The 22885-nt window shown below is 38.8% G+C and overlaps 1 protein-coding gene across 1 annotated transcript in view; it reads left to right on the top strand.

Annotated features, from left to right (window-relative positions):
- The window catches only part of LOC128359522 (anoctamin-1-like), a 151741-nt gene that overhangs the window by 124106 nt on the left and 4750 nt on the right, over positions 1 to 22885 (top strand). The window contains exon 24 of the mRNA XM_053320014.1: positions 2859 to 3043. Within this exon, the coding sequence (XP_053175989.1) occupies positions 2859 to 3043 (185 nt within the window). The remainder of the gene's footprint in view (positions 1 to 2858; positions 3044 to 22885) is intronic.

The raw sequence follows: 22885 nt of genomic DNA, 5'->3' as shown, positions 1-22885 counted from the left end.
AAGAGAAGACATTAAATTCATGAATATTGCTGACAGCTCAGCAGTGCTGAAAGATGGCTATTATACCCTTGACTTGCCTTTCAGGCATGAAAATTCCATCCTACCAAACAACTGCTGTATTGCAGAACAGCACTTCATGAGCCTGAAGAGGAAGTTTGGAAAAAATGAGAAGTTTAAAGAGGAATATATATCTTTTCTCAGTGATGTAATTGACCATGGCTTTGCTGAAGTTGTTGTAGCAGAAGAACTGAATCAGAATGATGGAAAAGTCTGGTATATTCCACACTGTGGTGTATACCACCTCGGTAAAGAAAGGTTGCGAGTGGTGTTTGATTGTGGAGCAGTGTACAAGGGAACATCACCAAATTGTCAATTGTTACCAGTTCCCAATCTGACAAACTCCCTCATTGGCATCCTATCAGATTCCAACAGGAGGCAGTTGCTGTGATGGTTGATATTCAAGCGATGTCCCATCAGGTCCAAGTCATGACATGAATTTTCTCCGATTTCTGTGGTGGCCTCAGGGTGACACTAAGCAAGCTCCAGTGGAATATCACATGATAGTTCACCAGTTTGGAGCTGTGTCATCACCGAGCTGCGCCAATTATGCACTAAGGAAAACGGCAGATGACAACTAGCCTCACTTTTCTCCTGAAGTGTTTAGTACAATCAACTGCAATTCCTATGTGGATGATTGCTTAAAGCCCTTGTCTTCGGAAGAAGAAGCAGTACAGATGGTGAAAGACCTGACTAAACTCTGTCGCAAAGGAGGATTTAACCTCTCAAAGATGAGCAACAGCCACACGGTTTTAACATCAATTCCAGAGGAAAGCAAAGTAAAGGAAGTGAAAGAGCTTGATTTGGACAAGGACAGGCTTCCACTGGAGAGCGCATTTGGAAGGAAAAAAAAAGGACGGTCAACTGTACAAACTTGATCCAGTATGGGAGGACGGAGTACTGAGAGTGAGTGGTCAGTTGAGCAGAGCTGCAATGCCGTAGGAAACTATATAGATCCTGTCCAAGGATAATATGTTTCCATGCTTATTCTGCACCACATCCATCAACAGCTGGGACACGTAGGAAGGAATCACATGGTGTGGCATCTCAGGAAAAAATACTGGATAATAAATGCCAACACAGCTGCAAAGAAAGTCATATCCAAATGTGTCACATGCAGACGCCCAAGGAGGAAAGGTTGTTGAACAAAAGATGGCAAAGTTACCAAAGGAGAGTCTTACCTGATGAAGCACCATTTAACGTGGGGGTAGACTACTTTGGTCCCGTCAATATCAAAAGAGGAAGAAATATTCTCAAAAGGTATGGACTCATCTTCACCTGCTTGACCAGCAGAGTATAAATGCCATATGGAGATTCATCTGTAGATGGAGACAAGTATCAAGTATTAGATCTGATAATGGCACCAATTTGTTTGGAGCCAACAGAGAAATTAAAGAAGTTCTGGCTGACTTGAACCACAACAGGATCCAAGGTGCAAGAGAAAGAAGCCCTGTGCTGAAGCAAATCCATACTACATAAATAAATTCAGCTGAGGTAGGAGGCAAGGGTGGGTCTACAAAGCATCAGACTTTAACACAGGAGGTGACTGTTCTTTTCCTGTTTCCAAACATGAGTCTACACAGGGTTTTTTTAAACCATGACAATGCCTGTCCCATAACCTGATTCACTTTTATAATAGTTGTATTTTACGTTATTTTAAATATTTATTATATGTCTTTACTCTATTAGCTACCTTTACTATGCACGTTTTTATTTCCTCTTTGTGTTTTGTTCTTTTTTAACATTGCTCTATGCTCATTTTAAGTTCCTTTTAAGTGAAGCTCTCGGTGAATGTAATTGAATTTATTGTAAAGCACTTTAAAGCTGCAGTTGGTAAGTCTTATAAAACTAACTTTGTCATATTTGCTAAGACTGTCACTATGTAAAGACAGCATTACATGAAACTAGTAATCTGTAAAAAAGAAAAACAGGCTCATTTAGCCCCGCCTACTGCTCCTACTGCAAATTGCCAGAATCCACCGCGGCGGAAAAAAAGACCCAATCATAGCCAGGATTGTGTCTGATGGAGTGTCTGACAGCTGTCGATCACTGCTCACACATACAGGCCCCTCCCCCTTCCTTTTCAGCTCGGTCAAGCTCATATCTCCGAGTTTCTAGATAAGGTAAAGCCATGTGAAAGTCACTGTAAAGCGTTTTATATCTAGCTGTGTGGAGTGTAGTTCATGTATTACCGATTGTGTGCACGTCAGCCTCCTCTGGGGGAGGGACTTTGGAGGCAGGGCAGGAGTGCAGCGGAGAGGGAGGTGGAGGGATCTGAAAGTTGTACTTCTTCAAATTTGATGCTAAGTCCTCTCTCTCCTCAAAGTTACCAACTGCAGCTTTAAGCTGCATTTAGTGTATGGAAACTGCTATACAAATAGAGTTATTATTAGTAGTATTGTTTTAATTATTAGTATTATTATTGTTATTATAATTTTCAAACTGCAATGTATACACAGTTTGGGAAGACAGATCAGAAAACATATCGTTTTGAAGCGCATAAACCAGCTACATTGTTGTCATTTAATTTGGAGGATTTGTTGGGAGTCCAAAGCAGCAGAAAATGTTACTCCCATGGATGGACTCTTGACCAATAGAAATGGTGAAGCCTCTTGGAGTGACGAAACATCTTGTCCAGGGAATTGTTTCATTTTAATGTGACTATGTTGTTATATTCTACATTGTCTTGTTTATACATGTAACGTTGTTTGTAATGTTTATTCATAATAATCTGACTCCCATTTTTGTCCTTAATCTCCCACTCCCACCCCTACCACCACCTACACACCCACAATTCCTAGGCATTTGTTATCTCCTTCACCTCTGACTTCATCCCTCGGATGGTCTACCAGTACATGTACAGCCCTGATGGTTCCATGCATGGATTTGTCAACCATACTCTGTCCCATTTTAATGTCAGCCACTTCCAGGATGGCAAAGAGCCCATGGATCCATTGCATCTTGGCTATCCAGTTGGGATCTGCAGGTGGGAAATCAATCGGTTGTCAAAGTATTATCATGATGATGATGATATTACATCACACATATATGTACTACCTTAATGTCTAACTTGTTATAATTAATCAAGTGAAATCAGTGTTGAAGCAGTCTTTAGCCTCTTTCTCATGCCAAAGTTACTGTTTATTGAGAGGTTATAAGCTGCTCTGCTCTCGCACACAGGTCCTTGTAATACGGATTAATTAATATGTACTTAGGCCCTTATAAGTCCTTATAATATGCTCATGAAAATTATAAGATAAGATATTCCTTTATTAGTCCCACAATGGGGAAATTTGCATTATCACAGCAGCAAGTGGACAGTCAAATAGAATATAAGCGCAATAATAAGAAAATAATAAGAACAATTAAAGCTGCAAGCAGCGATGAACGGGACCTCACCCCCCCCATGCATACATGCATGGGGGGGCTACATGCATGATGAATTTGGGGTAGATGGGACAATGTCTATAGGAGTTATAAGGACTTCCTGCTGTATGGCGAAGCATCTAAATTGTCCACACTGCCACGCCCAACAGGAAGAAGTCATAAAAAAGATTCTGATAACTGGTCTTATGTCTCAGATGAGTGAATTTCAAGTGTAAATACTTAAGATTATGGGTAGTAGGAGTAGGAGTAATTCGTGAAAGAATGAAGCAAGTGACTTCACTAAATATGAGACTGTACATGTGTTCAGACCGCAACGCTGAGCAAGCATATGAAATTTGGAAAAGCTGAGACCATGTGGAGTCAAGTTATGAGGGTTTGACATTTCATGGCGAGACATCGAAATTCGCCACGTCACCACAACAACCAGGAATGACATGCAAAAAAAGCTTTTGATAACTTTTCATCTCCATTGTCTCAAGATGATTCTGTGTGAATTTGAAGTGGGTGGGATGAAATCTCTAGGACTAGTTCGTTAAAATATGAGGCCTGGAAATGACCAAAAAAACTCACCAAAATTGAGCATTTTTCCCAAGATGGCCGACTTCCTGTTGGACTTAGGGTATGGGTCCAAATCGCGTTTATGTGCGTCTGAAGATGATTCATAAACCTACCGAATTTCATTCTTCTATGTCAATCATGAAGGCTGAGGTTCAATTTTGAAATATTCAAGGGGGCGCTATTGAGCCGTTTAGTCACGCCCATCCCATTGAAGTATATAGGATGTTAAATGAACCCACTCCAGACGTGTGTGTTGAGTTTCGTTACCATGGAGGCATCCTTTGCCCCTGAAAACTATAATCGTATTTCCGTGGCGTTGAATGTGTTGTCATGGCAACAGTATTTGATGATAAGTCATGAGCTGCAGAATGTAGCATCACCAAGGTCTTATGTCTCAGCTGAGTCAATGTCAGGTGTAAATACTTAAGATTATGGGAGTAATTATTGAAAGAATGAAGCAAGTGACTTCCTGTTGCCACTAGGTGTCGCTATGACTGTCAGTAAATATGAGACTGTACATGTGTTCAGACCAGGACGCAGAGCATGTGGAGTCAAATTATGAGGGTTTGAAATTTCATGGCGAGATATCGAAATTCGCCGCATCACCACGGCAACCAGGAATGACGGGGGAAAAAGCTTTTGATAACTTTTCGTCTCCAATGTCTCAAGATGATTCTGTGTGAATTTGAAGTGGATGGGATGAAATATCTAGGACTAGTTCGTTCAAATATGATGCCAAATTCGACATTAAAATCAATATTTTGATTCAAAATGGCCGACTTCCTGTTGGTGTTAGGGTATGTGTCCAAGAGACTTTTTGGTGCGTCTTGACATGATGAACATGTGTACCGAGTTTCATTTCTCCTTGTCAATCTGTGGCGAGGGGCTCGATTTTATTGATTTTGCAGGGGGCGCTAGAGAGCCAGTACAAAAGTACACAAACAATAATAGTAAAATATTAGTGGTGGGCCGTTATCGGCGTTAATGTGCTGCGTTAACATGAGAGTCTTATCAGGCGATAAAAATATCGCCGTTAATCTATTCTCAAAGTTGGGTTGGGAGCTCGGTCTATACTAGGCAAGCTATGATGACTCTCACCCAGGGCCGGCCCGTGGCATAGGCAGTATAGGCAAATGCTAAGGGCGCCGTCCATCCAGGGGGCGCCACAAATGGGGGAAGAAAAAAATGTAACTTCCACTATTCTTAAAACTACTTGGTATCATGTCTTAATATGAAGATAATAAGCCCACATTAATTTAACTGCATGGGTTAGTTAAATTAACGTTACTTTCCTAAGACGCCACGCCCACCACGCCCGCCACACCCCCCCCCCCCCCCCCCCACTAATTAGACTGTACCTGCTACCTGGGGGAGGATGGTCGTTTTTTAACGTGACCCCAAGGCAAGCTCGACAACAACATGTCAAAACGCCTTAAACTGTCTGGTGCCCAGGGGATGAAAAAAAGAAAAGAAGAGGAGGAAAAACGAAACAAAGACAGAGGTAACGTTACAATAAAGATGATGTCATGACATTATTTGTCTGTTGCCGAACGACGATAACGTTGTTATTCATTAGCATAACATGGTTTGTTGTTAAACTGTTAGTTTTAACGCCAGTTAATATTATGGAAGAGCCTAAGTTTAAAATAGTAATGTAGTTACATTACATTACTCCCACCTTACTTCCCAGGAAGCACATTTTGGTTGAAAAGACGTCTAAAAGACGTCTATGGTAACCGGTGAAAAGACGTTGAAAATTGGTTGAAAAGTGAACGTTTTTTACCCGCTATATGGAGACGTTTATTCAACTTTCACATATAAACCATATTTCACCGGGCATTGCTGTATAGAAAAGTCCCAGCTTATTTAGTGTGCAGACATAGTCTATATATAGTTTCATATATAGAAATTATGTTTTGTTTAGACGTCAAAATAATCAATACAATCTCTGTAGAGAGCTACAACTAATTATCAACCGACATCAAACAAATGTGTTTTGTGACACGTTGATGTTGTAACCGTTTTTAGACGGTTGAAAAGACGTTCAGACCTCATATCAACCTGTTTTCAACCGGAAATCAACGTTGAAATTAGGGTTTGTGCTCCCTGGGTTTCCTCAGGGAAATGTGTAAATATTAGATCTATTCAGCATTTTTATTGACATCTGGTTTTCTTAGCTTGTAATAGTCAATCAAAATGCCTTTTATTATAGTTGTAAGCCTAGCTGTATGTTGTGTTACAGTTCATATTGTCTAAAGTGTGTTTATAGTGTTAAAGTGCACATCATTCATGTTTTAGCATAACTTAGCATTCCCACATTCTATATTATACTGCAGTTTACTACTTCTTTGCATTCTGCTAATCAGCATTTTGTTGTAATGACAATAAAATTGAATCTTATATAATTTGCGTATCAGAAAATGTACATTGTATATTATACATGTACAGTATAGTGAACATCATGCATGTATCTCTTAGATTTTTCATTTATATTATTTCATTTTATTCTTATTATTAGACTGGTGTCACATACTCCTCTTCTCTCTTCAGATGCGCTGTTGAGGTTTCTCAGTCCCACTCCTGCAAATCTTGGGCCACCTCCAGCATCAAGCGCTCCTCCTGTTGCCTCCACCTCAGCAGCACAACCCAGCAGTGATGCAGCAGCATGTCACTTGTTTACACTTTTTATTTTGTGGGTATTTAAATCTCATACTTTATGTAAGCTATTTATATTGTATTTCATATATTCATATCATATTTTTTTGTATTTCTTTCTAGAGTAGTATCTTGATTGGGCAATTACTTTCTTTAAATAAAAGAATGTCCAAGATAAAGCTATTCAGTTTCTTGTGAGTATGTACACCAGCAGTGGAATTTACTTCGATGCAAGGGGGGCGCCACCTAAAATCTTGCCTAGGGCGCCACATTGGTTAGGGCCGGGCCTGCTCTCACCTTGATATTGTAACGTCCCTCAATAACCACACCCCGAGACGTTAGCCGGTTTAGCTTTTTATTCTTGACTGTTACACAGGCTACTGTGGGCCGTAGCCAACGCCAAAACAACAAAAACCTAACATCAGTAGCTCACTCGCCACACACGTGCTGCCGTCTTCTTATGCAGAGGCTAACAACAACAAACACACCTACATGCTAGCTGCAAGTCTCACTCTCAAGACGCGTTCAGACACTCGGAAAAACCAGCACTTTAACTGAACAGAACAGAATCTGGCTTAAACTCTCAAATTTATAAAACACAAAACAGTGACATGCCCAGTTCGTTACAATATTTTAGCGTGGATGTAGTGGTAGCGCGGCGATCTAGTTTGTCACCAGAAAATGTGAACAAGCAGGTCTGCCTGAGTGACTGGTGGAAGAAAGGAGAAATAAAGCTTGGACTGATTGACACAAAGCTACTGACTGTAAGCAGTTCATCACAACCTCTTATGCAGGCCCACAGTTCAAAATTTATGTTTAACTGAATAAACAGTTAGTAAACACAAGTACATCTTATTGAACATGATTTATTTTCATCACCAATTATCATAGAACAGCTTTCTCAAGCAGTTTGTGATGCATTGTGGAAACAGGAGATGAGCCCCTGGTCTAATGCGCCACCTGGCTTGAGAAACCCGTTCTCAAAGACTTACTTTTAGTCATTATTTGGGTAGCACACATATTCTGAATGCCTTCGGCGGAATTCATATGAGCCATTTTATTCTAGATTAATCTAGATTAATTCCAAGATTACAGTGAGATTAATCCAGATTAAAAAAATAATCTATGCCCACCACTATAAAATATATAATAAAAATAATTGTGACATTATTTAATAGTAATGGTATTACGTGATAATATACCAGAGGTGATATTCTTATTGCACAGATTAAGTTAAATATATATATTGCACACAATTTCAAATTAGTACTATACATGAAGGGGGGGGGGGGGTTGAGGTTTACTGGAGCAGTGCTGGTTGTATGGTCTGGCAGCTGCAGGGAGGAAGGACCTGTGATATTGCTCCTTCACACACTTTGGGTGAAGGAGTCTGTCACTGAATGAGCTCTCCAGTGCAGTCATGGTGTTTTTCATGGGTTGGGAGTCATTGTTCATCAGCTAAAACAGCTTAGCCATCATTATTCTCTCTCCCTCCACCAGGTCGTGGGGGCATCCCAGGACAGAGGTGGCCTTCTTTGAGTTTGTCCAGTCATTCTTCCTTCATTTGTTAACAGAATAGCATAGAAAGTCTTTATTGTCATTGTACAAAGCACAACGAAATTGAGATGCCGTCTTTAAAGTGCAGAAACAAAAAATAAATAAATAATAATTACCATTGTGGCTCTTTGTCAGTTTAGCCAAAGTACTGAAAAGAAACCTTGGACTGTTTTTATTCTCCGCGATTAGTGATGAGTAGTAGGCAACTCTGGCGTTACGGAGGGCCTTCTTATATATTTTAAGACTGACTTGTCAGACTAACCGTGATTCTTCTAGTTTGGTGGAGCGCCATATTCTCTCATTTTTGTGAAGTTTGCTTTAATTGCAGATTTTGAGAATTATACCATGGAGCTATTCTGTTGTTTTATTATCTTATTTTTTAAAGGAGGGATGGAATCCAGAGTTGTTCTCAGTGAGTCTGCAGCACTATCAACAATATGATCAATCTGGGAGGGACTAAAGTCAGAATAAGAAATCTCTGTTGTATTGAGACATGTTATTGAATTCAGAATATTTCCTTAAATTTAGTGAAAACACTTTCAGATAAACATCTAGTAAGAACATGTTTGTCTAATGGCTTATAGTCCAGTAACAGTATTAAATAATGGTCTGATAAAAAAGGATTTTGAGGGAAAACTATTAAATGTTTAGTTTCAATACCATATGTCAGAACAAGGTGGAGGGTGTGGTTATAACTGAGTGGGCTCATTCACATTTATCATTGTTGTCATCATCAACATCCACAGGAATATTAAAATCACCTACTATAATTACTTTATCAGTACTGAGGTAACTTCTCTAATGGAAACGCAGAGAAACTTGTAGGATGGCAGCTCTGCCTCCTGGTCTTAAATCTAGGTTGTCATAGTTTTGGTCTACTGAACTCAGCTGTATTTGCAAAAAAAAAATAAAATGGGGGGGGGGGTGTTGTTTAAAAAGTATCCTCAGCATCATCAGGTAAAACAGTAAGTTAATAGCTAATATAGGCAAGCAGGGGGACCCAGGTTTTATGAAATGATGTCAGAGATCCCTTCTGTGAGAACCTTAACTTCTCTAACTGCAGACATAAGATTTCACGTATCCAGCTGTTGTGAGTTGGGGGAGAAATAGGTTTCCATTTGAGAAGTATGCTACATCTGGCCAGCAGGGTCATGAAGGCAATGACACGCTGTGTAGTCATGGGCAAATTTTCTGACAGAGGGAGACCAAAAACAGGGTTAGGGTCAAGGGATTCGGTAAATTTGTATTGAGAGCCTGTTTGAAAGTTTGGAATACAGCTGAAGAATGTTCCTTAATACAGGCTCATTTATTATGCCAGATTAAGTTGTTGGTCGAGATTAGCAAAAAAGGATTTTATAAGACAAATTGGGATGTGTTGAAAGTGGCCTGCAAGAGAAAGCGGGAGGACAGCCCATCTGGACGAGTCTGATCTATATTTATCTAGTAACGGCTGAAAGCTCTTAAGAGATCCCTGAGGGAGCTGGTAAAAAACAACCCCACCTATCTGAATCCCTCCTCCGCTATTTTAAGATCCCGGTCCTTCTTCAGAAGCAATTAAATATACTGTATGCCTCGTACAAGGTCGCTTGTAGTCGGCCTTCAGTAAAGGAAGCATTGAACATTCTCACGAGAACAGGAGCTAACTTCATCGAGTATGCCTTATAGAATTCAACTGTGACACCATCGGACCAGGAGACTTCCTGTTTTGCATAGCGTTGATAGCTTCATGTGTAACAGGTGTGGAAGTGGTAGGACTCATCAGCAGCACAGAACCAGGGAGCAGTTTTAAAATGATCTTTATTATATAGTCCGCAAGGTAACTGTACAGTTTATATGGCAATGCGTAGGGGGACAGGAAGGGCTGAGGGTCACTGAAGACAAAGTTCGCAGCAGGTAAGACAATGCCAGTAGCACTTACAGACATGAGGTTGACCAAGCTGGAGTTTCTGGGCTGTCCTGACAGGATCGAAGCTGGAGGATGCCACACAGCCACAGGCAAACAGGAACAGGCAATACTCAAAGTCAGGAACAGAAGGCTGCTGCATTTAGACATACTGTAGGCCTTGTTTATATGTACCCGGTTATTTTTAAAAAGAGACATTAACCATCGTTTGCACCCTCCGTTTAGACACAAACAGAATTCTCCCCTGAAAACGATGCTTTTTAAAAACTCCGGCCAGAGTGGAGATTTTGGAAAACTCAGTTTGCAGGTAAACAGAGAAAAACAGAGATTCGGGGAGAGACAGAAACTGCTCCTGGGTTAAATGTGACATTGTTTACAATCTATCATCATCATGGATGCATGAAGAATAGCAGTCACATTTATGCTGGTGCAATCCCTTTGTATTAGTTTGCATTTGCAAATACAAGTGCTGTTCTATGTGGAGCAATGAAGTGCTATGCAGGATTCTGATTGGCTAACGTGGGCTTGAGCTGCTCTTGATGGCATATATACACGGGTTAGTGTAAACAGAAACTGGGGTGCACGCAGTTTTTTGTAAACTGAGAGGATGAAATGCACACACACACACACACACACACACATAGAGCAAGTGGCCCTGTACCAAGATGGTGTGTAGGCACATCGATACAGCATCTATGCATTTAGACATGAGGATAGGAGGTCAAAACCAGGGACTCCGTGAATGAGTGCTGGTATGTAGATGAAGCAAATGATGATCTGTCAGAGTGAGTGGACAACAGGAAACAGGAACATATAATGGGTTGATTGGGTATGAGCTGCAGCTGAGAGTCCAGGTGTGCAGAGTTGGCTGATGAAGTGGGTGTGGCTGATTAACAGGAGTGGAGCAGGGGTGTGGTGAATGGAAATTTACCAGCAGCAGGAGAAGAGCAGAACTGTGACATCATGGCTATGTTCACACCACAGTTAAAAGTGACCTGAATCCGATTTGCTCAAATGTGACCCATATCTGATTTGTTTCTGACAATGTGAACAGCACAAGTCACATTGAATTTGACATTTCCAAATTGGATTCAGGTCACTTTTAACTGTGGTGTGAACATAGCCTTTCAAATGTGGTACTGAATCGGATACATATCGGATTTTTTTGAATGCGCCATTATAGTGCTAGGCGGTATACTGGTACACACCGAATACCGGTGTATATTTTCGTTATGTTGGACTGTAGCTCTCTTTACTAACTAATCTTACTAACTAAACTATGTGCGAGCTGAGTCCGCGTGTTCGTTTAATAAAGCAAATAGGAGAAGATATTCGGTCTCAATATGCCATTTATTTAGCAGTAAATGAACACAGCATACAGAACTCTGGGTCAAGATTTTCCTATCCCTGACGAACAACAAAGTGTGTCAGTTCACAAAGTCTGACTGACTATGCTCTCCCTGACCCAGTCTTATATGCAATACAAAATGTTTATGCAATGTATAATGTGTTGTCTTCTTCTGATTGGTTTGTTGATCTGACTTCATCCTCTGCCTGCTCACATTTCAGGCTATGTGACTTCATGTGACTTCATGTGACTTCATGTGACCCCCTCAATCAACGTCCGGTGTAGTGAGATAGTTCTTATCTCTGAAACTACAGAACACAATACATCCTGTATCTATGCCTTCAGGGCGGTAGCCCCCCTTGTTGTTATCATGTCTTCTTTACCTCCAGAGACAGCTACTTCTTGATCATTGTTAGTACATACTGATAACCAACATGTCTTACAAAAGGTCAAGTGTCTTCAGTACTTTTCCACTGTCATCTTGAGTACATTCATATTACACAACACACTTAATGCTTTCAAACTGTCACACACAGCACCACAAAATCATATGAAACAAACAATAAGGTAATTAATCCCAGTATCTGATATTTTAGCATTTTAGCATCAATTCATAGTATATATTTACAGTTATGATATGAATTTTTAATGTACTGCCATACCGGTGTATTTCATCACACAACGTTAGGAACGCGACACTGTTTCAGGCGGGACCCTTTTCAGTGTTGCACTTCTTGCTGTTCAACAAGCAGCAGAAGATGTGTGCCTGCCGAGCGAGTTAAGATGACGAAAGTTCATGCAACACTTCCTGGTTTTTAATAATTAGTCAGTAAACTCAGCATTGTCTGACGCAGGCTGGAAACTCTGCACTTTTATTTACAGTTAAAAACATTTCGCTGTGTGTTTCAGCTTCTGTCAAACTAACGGAGCTGTGGCGGCTTCCTGTCTAAGCTTTCAAAATAAAACCTTTGTTATTGTGCTCTTTATTATCATTAACAAACAAAGTTGCGGCTGTAAATTACGGAAGATTTCCGGGAGAAAAGACAAAACGGGAGGGCATGACAGTAAAATAGTCCATCCTAAATCAATCTACTGCAGTAGAGTCATAGTTCCTCTCTCAACTAATAGAAGATGTTGTGAACACCTGATTATGCATGAAAAAAAAAAAAACGTGATATACATTTTTGGTTGTACCTCCCAGCACTATGACCGCATTGCTGTTGCCATGTTCGCTTCCATGAACACTGTTCTGTGCTTGACCTCATTAATGATCAACTGAGCATGTGGCTCACTTCAGGAGGAAACATTTAAAAGTGTAATATGAACAGACAAACAAAAATATTGGATTTGAGCAATAAATCGGAATTGAGCATTAAGGCCTGCAGTGTGAATGTAGCCCATGTATCTCTGACAAAGAGATAGGTCTACCCAGTTCTCTGACAATGTATTTATCCATTTGAGGATATGTTAACAAGTCTAAAGGGTTAGGGGTCGTTGCGGTGACTGGAGGGCATTCAGAAGTGTACAATTTGGTATAGAAATCAGAAAACGACTTAATAATAACTATTGGGTCAGAAGTGACTACTATCAGGTAACTTAATTTAGGTAATGTATCTAGAAGTGCAAGCTGTGCACGCCTGCTGTGCCAGGAGTCTCCCTGCCTTATCTTCCTGTTCAAAAAAACATTTGTTTCATCTGCAATTTCCACTCGCCTAGCCCTTTCAGCCCTTGTCAGTTGGGAAATATAGATATCACCTGTTTTAAGATGTGTTTCTTGGAGAAACATCACGTCCCCTTTAAGATGCTGTAGCTGCGTCAAGACCTTACCAATTTTAACTGTGTTGTTCATGCCCTTAGTATTCCAAGAAATTAGATGCACTCCATTACCTGTGGTCTTCACAGCATTAGCCATCTATAGGAACAATAGTGACAAGTTAGATTGACACTGCCTGACCCAATGTATACTGTACAATAATGGAGAGAGACAGTGGGGAGAAGAGGAGGGATAAAACTAAAAGAAAACAAAGAGACCAAAAAGAGGGGCAAAAAAATTACAGTAACAGTAATTGAGTCCCAAAGAGATAGTAAAGTAAACACAAAATCAAAAACTGTATTCCAAATACGGTGTGCAAACAATTCAAAAAAATAGACAAATGCAAATAATCTATGGCTCTATAAAATGATTTAAATCATCAAAACACCCTGCATGCGTGAAACATTAACATCCATCATGAGGTAGAACTGTGGGGTTTTCCAGAAAGCGGGTTATATGGAAAACTCAGAATAAGTTAACCCTGAGATGAGGAAACTCGGTGTTATCCGTTCCACAAAGAGAGGTAACTGAAACTCTGAGTCAGTCACCATGGTAATTGACTCTGTGAACATAACCTGCCAGTGAGCAGGTTTTCTTTCAGAAAACCCTGAGTTTCTACCTGTCTCCTCCTTCCTGAAGCAAGCTGCCAGACATGGATGGTCCGTTTCTATCCGATAGATATCGAGGCAGAATTAATTCGCAATGCCTTGTGTCGGGAGATGCGGTATCACTGTTGATTATTACAGCTCATTTCGGCCGCTTGTACCCGCGATCTTGTTCTTTCGGTCACTACCCCAAAGCTCATGACCATAGGTGGTCGAGGTCAGCAGCGTATACAGTGTTGACGATTCACTGCTTCCCCCTCCTGAGACGCCGGATGGTGGTCCAGAATCTCTTCAAAGCCGCCCGGAGGCAATGGAGGCACGGAACATGGTCCACTCGGACTCAATGTCCCCCGCCTCCCCCGGTACATGACCGGTACACCCCTACACTCACAGAAATATTTAGGCCTAATTCATTAGATTTATGTATTTCAATTGCATATCAAATTTCCATCCATTTGAATTACTTAAATTTAACATAAGCAGGCCAATAAACTTTATGTGCTGCATATTTGTCAGTCAAATGTAAATGAAACAATTAAGAATGAGATTTATGTAATAATACTAATTAACCCAATGTGTTTTGAATAAACAATGACAGATTTATGTATTCATCATTAATAAATCCAATTTGTTTCAAATACTTAAGAATGAGTGTATGTATTCAATATGAATTACTCCAATGTATTTGAAATACTTAGAAAAAGGTTTATGCAATTTAAATGAAATGCATAAGGTTTATGTACTTGAAATAATAAACCCAATGAATTTTATATTTTTAACCAGATATTTAGTTTTTTTCATTCAGCCTGTACCTACAGTAACAATATTATAAACAGTCAGATCAGCTTGTTAAACATTGTATTTATTAGGAAACAGACCTTTCTGCAGCAATAACAAACTGTGTCAAGAACTCTACTTAACAGCAGGATAACTGTATGCTTACAGTAAACCAACATTTCAAGGATTACCAGACTTTTTTCTTTTGAAATTTTAGTCATTACCCGATCAATACAAGACAGTGCCATGTGGCTGAGTGGCTTTGCACCACCCCACTGACATGTTTAATTACAAGTGCATTGTGCAGCAATAACAAACTGTGTCAAAAACTCTTAAAAGCAGGATAACTGTAAAAAAAACCACAAAAAAAACACCCCTGTTTACCACTCGTCTCTTAAAATCCACCTTTCAGTCCCTAGAATATCTGATCTGACTTTTGGGGTAAGAGAAATAAGAGTTCCATTTGCATTGAAATCATAATTTCCCTTCTGGAGCACCATCTCAGCACAATATGAAAACCGTGGCACGACAAAGACTTGAGGCCAAGAGCAGGACCGAGACTCAGGAGATGACAAAATGATGGTATCATTGCTGCTATGGGAGTCGATAGATGTTGAATCAGTTGGTTGTTGTGATGAGGAGCTAGTAGATGCAATGGGGGGCAGTCGCTGGTATTGTGGACCAGATGTTTGTAGTGGGTGAATCTGAGATCACCGAGCTGGTAGCCTCACAGGGCAAGCATTTCCAAAGTCTACATATTTGTATTGAAGCCTGAAGTGCTCCGTCACACCAAAGAAAGTCTTAATCTCAGGAGCCAATTCATCCACAGATGTCGGCATTATAGATTGAATGACTAGTTTTCTTGTATCGTCGTCACCTCCAAAAAGAACTCTGAAGCTAACTGGTTCTGTCATCCTGCTTTATCAATCTAGAGTGAAGACACAAACACACAAAGATGACAATTATTAGTGAGTAAAATTATGACATGATTAAGTTCTTATCCCCCATAAGTGTAATAAAATAAAGATGTTCCATATTACTTAGATTGCTTAAGATGCTGGTTTATATGAATAAAGTATTCCTTCTCAGTTGAAAGTTCTTCACATCCACACCTCTGACATGAGAAGGTAGTAACCTGAGCATGTGCTGTTACACACTTTACATGGCCACATTCACATATCTGTGAACAAAGACAAAAACAATGTATTAGTTGTACAGTCATTAACAACTGTCTTTCAGCTGGATGGTTAAATACAGCCAGCACACCCTTTAGACAAAGGGTCATGTAACTCAGCTATGGATTTGTATGCTTTATATTGATTCATCTGAACATCACAACAAAATGAGTTTCACTGTAATATGTTGAGTTTTCTATTTTCTATATTTTGGTAGCCTCCATACTTACAAACACAGAAGTTGCCCCAGCATACACTTGATGTAAGAGGATGGTTCTTAGAATTATGTACCTGTAAAAGACAAGACGTTCCAATTAGAAACAAAATGCATTTAATCAATTCTACAACAATTCTACAATATCTGACCATGTCCCTGCTTATGAAATCACAAAGTATCAGTTTTACATATTTTTATTAACAGTAGTCATCCATTAGACCAAAATTGTATACATTTACTGACTACATCAGCTTATGTTTTTGATCATGTAAAGTTTTCATAGTACAGTAGTATTTTAATAGTTTTTATAGTCACAGTTGCCCATATTTGTTTTACATTATTCCAAATGGATTATGTCAACCTGCTCTAAAATTATGAGCCAGTGACCATACAATGAATTTCACAATCAATAACAAACGTTGATTAACACTGAATAATGTGCACATGTAGGTTTTAATTACTTGAAAGTAAGACTTTGTTATGACAAAACAGTGTGGCTGCTCTTATCAATTAGTGCGAAATTAATAAAAACAACATACTCCACCATGCACACGCGCTGCAACCTTCTCACCGACTGACCACCGGCACAGTTAAAATTCAACCGGACGTGTTGCGTTAGTGAGTGGAGCAATACATTGTCTGGACATGAAGCAGGCGGTCAAGTCCAAGCTGTGGCTGCCTTGAGCCATCTTTGGCCGAGACTCACCTGAAGTCTGCGGTGCAGGGCTAATTAACTGCCCACATGTTTGTGAGAATATCTCATTAAGCACAAAAGTCAGTCGCTAATTTTAAATTAACTAATGAGTCATTTAAATGACTAAAATTAGCCGTGTTGGCTAAACAAAATTAGCTCATTTGCTTCAGTTGGCTGGTACTTGTAAGGTTGAAGTTAGCAAGCTACTAGACTACACGAAAATGTTTACAATGATGTAGGCTATATTTGATAGTCGATATATTTTGTGTGATATGATGTAACTTACCAGTCAGTGCAAGACAAATAATGTAGTTGCTTCTGCTTGTTTGAGCGAAGATGTAGACCATGAATGTATTCAGTGTTGCCAACTCCTCAGTAAGGAAAGTAGCTATTGGCTGTCCTAAAAGTCGCTAGAAGTCGCTAAATGACGTCATTGTCTAATTTGCATAATTATCATGTGCATGTTATTGTAATGGACGATGTAGGAGAGAGGAATAACGTCTTGGGAGAGACAAAAAGTGAGTTAAAAAACCCTAAATATGTTAAGAACTACAAATGAGCTTTCTTATGTTGAGTCTTGGTTTGTTTGTTTTTTAAAATGTAAATACATTTTGATATTTATTGTTAAATGTTAGAATATCAAATTGAATCAAAAGACTGTTATGCAGGGTGGATGCGGAGGGGTTTGGGGTGTGGGTCTCCTCTCTGCACTGACTGCAGCTGTGTGAGGCTACTGTGAACCTGACCACCTGTGAGTGCTTTGGGACAGGGGAGGGGCTCACGGCAGCACCCACTACTCGTTGAGGACAGTAACGATACGTGCTTTCACTTCAAAGTCTCCAATAGGCTAACACCAGAAAAAGTCGCTAGATTTGTCGCTAGTCGCTTTTGAGGAAAAAAGTCACTATGAGGGTTTGGAAAGTTGCCAGATTTAGCGAGAAAGTCGCCAAGTTGGCAACACTGAATGTATTGGTGCAAAAGGCCGGGAAAAAGTCCTTCTTCTTCTCTGGTGAGTGACTCTGAATTTGAATTCCAAAGGCCGTTGACACACCAGTTGCATTACCGCCACCTACTGGACTGGAGTGTGGAGCATGGACGTACTAAAATCTTACGTAAACCAATCTCATAAATTTTATGTGGTTGAGTCGCAGCTCGTCATATTTAAACTATATTCATACGTTTTAACTGATTAAATTTAATTGGTTTTGCAATTAACAGGCAATGTTGATTTTAAGGAATCTGAATAAATAAATTCTTAAAGTTGTATTATTTAAATAAAATCAAATAGATGCAAATACTTAAAAATAAACTATGAGATGATTCATTTTTCTGAGTGTAGGGTGTCCTGGTGCCAAGTGCACATATGCACTTATGCTTGAACATGGTGTTCGTTATGGACAACCTGTGACGAATACAGAAGTCCAATAATCGAACACCACTCGGGTTCAGGTCGGGGGGGGGCGTTCCTCACAATCACACCCTTCCAGGTCTCACTGTCGCTGCCAACATGGGCGTTGAAGTCCCCCAGCAGAACGAGGGAATCCCCAGAGGGAGTACTTTCCAGCACCCCCTCCAAGGAGGGAGTCCAAGAAGGGTGGATACTCTGAACTGCTGTTTGGACCATATTTTATTTATTTATTTATTTGCACTATACAACAAACAAATAAAATTAACAACATCCATAAGAAGCAGATTGTGCAGGCGAGATCAGAAAACCCGGTGGGGTTTATAGAATGAATCTCACCTCCTTACTTCAATACAACATTAATTAAAAGATAATAATCCACAACATATAATAATAATAATAATAATAATAATAATAACAATAATAACTAACAATAACAATAATAATGGCAACAACAACAACAATAACCATAATAATAACAATAATAATAATTACTACAATAACATAAAAATAACAATAACAAATAGCAATAACAATAATAACAATCCACCTAGAATAATTTGCAGCATAAAATCAATATATAGAAAAGATAAAAAATAAAATGTGTGTATGTATATGAGAACATGTAAACTTGAGCATAAGTACAGTATCAAGTCAGGTTCATCAAGAATATCCTAAATTTATGTTTGAATTGATTTACAGAAGTAGACTGGGATTAAATATGAATATCTGTTCCATAGTTCAGCCCCTCTGTATCTCATAGAGAATCAACAGAGTTCAGTACAGAACTTTGGGAGATGTAACCAATTAGCCTGTCTTGTATTGAGTTTGTGTACGTCACTGTTTAACTGAAAAAATGCTTTACAGGGCAAAGAAAACTGATGAGGCTGAAATATATTTTTGAAAATGAATACGCAAGTTAGATATTTATTTAAGTTAGAAACTGATAAGATATTCAGTTGTTTGAACAGAGGGCCTGAATGAACAGACCAGTCACTGTATGTAGCAATTCTGCAGAATCGTTTTTCTAATATATAAAGTTTATGGAGATAGGTAGGGTATGTAGCTCCCCAAATTATATTACAATATATTAGATATGGATAAATTAAACTATAATATAGAGTTAGGAGACATTTTTGATGAACCAAACTTCGAAATTTACAAATGATTCCAATAGATTTCGATATTTTATTACAGGCAAAGTGAATATGACTCTTCCAACTTAAATGTTCATCAATCAAGACGCCAAGGAAGCTTGTCGAAGAAACCTGAGCAATTGGATTATTTCCTATGGACAGACAAATGTTAGAGTTACAGTATTTCTTATTTGTTGAAGTAAATATAATAAAATTAGATTTCTTTACATTAAGAGATTATTTATTTATTTTAAACCATTTGGAAATATTATCTAGATCATTATTAGCTTTGTCCATAAGTACAGATAAATCAGTATGTGAAAAAAATAAATTAGTATCATCAGCAAAAAGTCCAGAAACATGCCAAGTCTGGACTTGCTGCCAAGTCATTGATAAATAAGAAATATGAGTGGTCCTAAAATAGATCCCTGTGGGACACCACAAGTTAAATTACCTCGCTCTGATACAAAGCCATTAATGGAAACAAACTGTTGTCGATTATAAACATAATTATAAAACCATATATGAGTTATTCCAGAAAATTCATAATGTGACAGCTTTTGGAGTAGAATGTCATAATTAACAGTATCAAAGGCTTTGGATAAGTCAAGAAAAGTCCCCAAACCGTATTCATTATTGTTAAGTGCAGTATGAATTCTATCAACCTGTTCAAGCCATATCAGTAGAATACTTTTTCCTAAACCCGTATTGATGTTCATAAAGAATATTGCACTCCTGAATATGTCCAGCAGCTGAATCTTTCAAACCGATAATTATGTCCATAATTTCTTTCTCAGTAGGAGGATTAAAGTTCTGTAAAGAAGGATAGGAACCTTTCAAGAACTCTGATGGAGACCCAGCAATATCATTTATCCTCTGAGATAGAACTGTGCCAATATTTCCAAAATAATTATTAAAAGCACATGCAATATCAGAAGGGTCAGAGTATTTTCTATTTTCATCAATAAACTGGAAAGGAAGAGTAGCTGAGACCTTTTTCCTGTTTAGGAGCTGATTAATGACCCTCCAAGTGCTTTTGGTGTTAGTTGAGGCCTCATCAAATTTGTCTGAAAAATATTTTTTCTTTGCATTTCTAATAAGATGATTGTATTTGTTTCGATAAGTTTTATAATTAACAGTATTCAGTGGAGATGGATTACTAATAACATTTTTATACAACCTATTCTTAGCTAGCAAAGACTTCCGGAGACTTGGGGTAAACCAGGGTTTTCTGGAAGTACTATTCTTTTTTGTTTGATTACTAACCAAGGGAAAACACTTATTAAATACAGCGTTGAAAGACATAAATAAAGATTGATATGCTTGTTCTGCATCATCATGAGTATATACATCATCCCAGGGAAGGACATCGATCATCTCCTCAAATTGGTCAAGATTTCTTTTGTTGAACACTCTAAAGCTTGAAACTTTCTCTCTTTCCTGATAGCTACCTGAGGTCACTGACGCAAGGTGACATACAGGAAAATGATCAGATATATCCGAATAAAAGACACCTGCCTTCCATAGATTGTTAAAATAGTTGGTAAATATGTTATCAATAAGGGATGCAGATGAAGGAGTCAATCTAGTGGGCTTAGTGATTAATGGATATAAAGAATTAGCATACATAATGTTCAAAAAATCAGCAGTGGGTAAATGGGACTCGTGGTTAAATAGGTTAATATTGAAATCACACACTAGAAAACATACTTTACCTACTCGGTTAATTTTGTCCAAAACACAAGCAAGACTAGAATTAAAATGTTCAGTGCTTGTGTCAGGAGGCTTATAAATGCAACCTATGATAACACACTTACCATCAAAATTATCACAAGAAGGTATTTCAAGAAACAATGATTCAACACTGCACTCAGAATTGAAAGTAAGATCATCTCTATTTTTGAATTGCTGTCTGACAATGATGCTGAGCATTATAATTAGGGATGTCAAAAAGTAATGTTAATTCAGCCAAGTTTCAGAGAATGCTAGAACTGAAAATTCCTGATTTAATGAAGACAGAAAATGAATAAGAGAATCATAATTTTCGGAAAGACTGTGAATGTTTAAATGAAAAATTGACCATTTCTTAGACTGAGACTTTGGCACATCAGGCAGTAGACTATTAAATTGATCAATACTAAAGTAGTCACAAGATAGCGTCTCAGAAATTGAGGAGTTAAAAAAATTTGAATCAGGATCAAGAAACTCTGTGAATTTAGTATTACTATATGGGCTCACATCAAATGGGTTAAACATCATATGATCTTGAGTAGGTAGAATCCCATCCTGAGATTTCATAATCTTCACCAAGTCATCATCATTTATGTTATAATAGGGAAATACGGTGACACACATGGTACAGATCCAAGAGCTCCATTCATTCATTTCATATGCATTAACAGGTGTACATTTCATATGATAGCACTTTCTACAACAAGTACAACAAACAGTTAAATTGGAGAGGACATTGAAACAGTAATAACAGAGAGAGCTGTGGTCCATCAGAGGACAGAGAAGTTCTCATGCATAGACCATAAAAAATACATAATAAAATCCTTAAGTATGATACTGTGTGTGAATATATGTATGTATGTGTGCGTGTGTGTGTGTGTGTGTATGTGCACAGGCATGTGCGTGCGCGTGTGAATGTACAGTTACCTACATTCCCGTGCAGGTTTCTGGAATGGTGGGTGCACAATGAGTTTATCATACCTCAGGTAGGCAATGTCACCCTTCTCCTTGGCAGCCCTCATGGCTGGAAGGAGTTCTTTACGCCTCAGCCTAACAGCTTCAGGAAAATCCTCATTTATGAAGACCTTTGGCTTTGCTGAGAACCTCCAGTTTGTCCTTATGACGCAGAAACTTTACAACAATAGGCCTGGGTTTGGTGGATGATGAAGACAGTCTTCCAGTCCTGTGGGCCCATTCTAGCTCAATTGTATGATGATTAATCTGGAGCTTGTCTGTCAACAGCTTCCTCACTTTGTCCTCAGAATCAGACCATTTTTCACCCTCTGACTCTTTAATTCCATCAATGATGACATTGTTTTGTCTGGACTGGCCTTCCATGTAATCAGATTTATCATTGAGAGTAATAAGACTTTTGCTTTCCATATAATTTTTGGTTTGTTTGCAGGCATCACCCCATGACTTGCTGTAGGTTTTGAAGTCATGAAACTCCTTTTGAGTAAATTCCAGACTAGCCTTGTGAAAAATAGTGTTGGGGTGTGGGTGGTGGGATAGTACAGATCGCTGTGGAGAGTCCGGTCAGGGCTCTGGTGGGTCTGGTGTGTGGTTTCTAGAATGTACAATGATATATAACAGAAAAGACCACACTCAGGTAAAACATCCTCATAATACAACAAAAAAGGGTAATTAGTTAACAAATATTAGCTTAAAGGTTTACCACCTTAACTCTCTATTTACTATTTTAACTCAAACTAATTATGTTTCACAATATCAAACTGAAACCTACTTACAGGACAAATGGACGCACACAATCCTCTTGGACTGGAAACTATCTCTGAAACATCCAAACTCAACTGAAAGCTCCTACAAGCATGTCTAATGCTCTCTTCTTTGCTGCTAGCAAAACTGG

This window comes from Scomber japonicus, chromosome 5 (assembly GCF_027409825.1).
Source record: "Scomber japonicus isolate fScoJap1 chromosome 5, fScoJap1.pri, whole genome shotgun sequence".
Lineage (NCBI taxonomy): Eukaryota > Metazoa > Chordata > Actinopteri > Scombriformes > Scombridae > Scomber > Scomber japonicus.
This window is presented reverse-complemented; position numbering and strand designations above follow the sequence as displayed.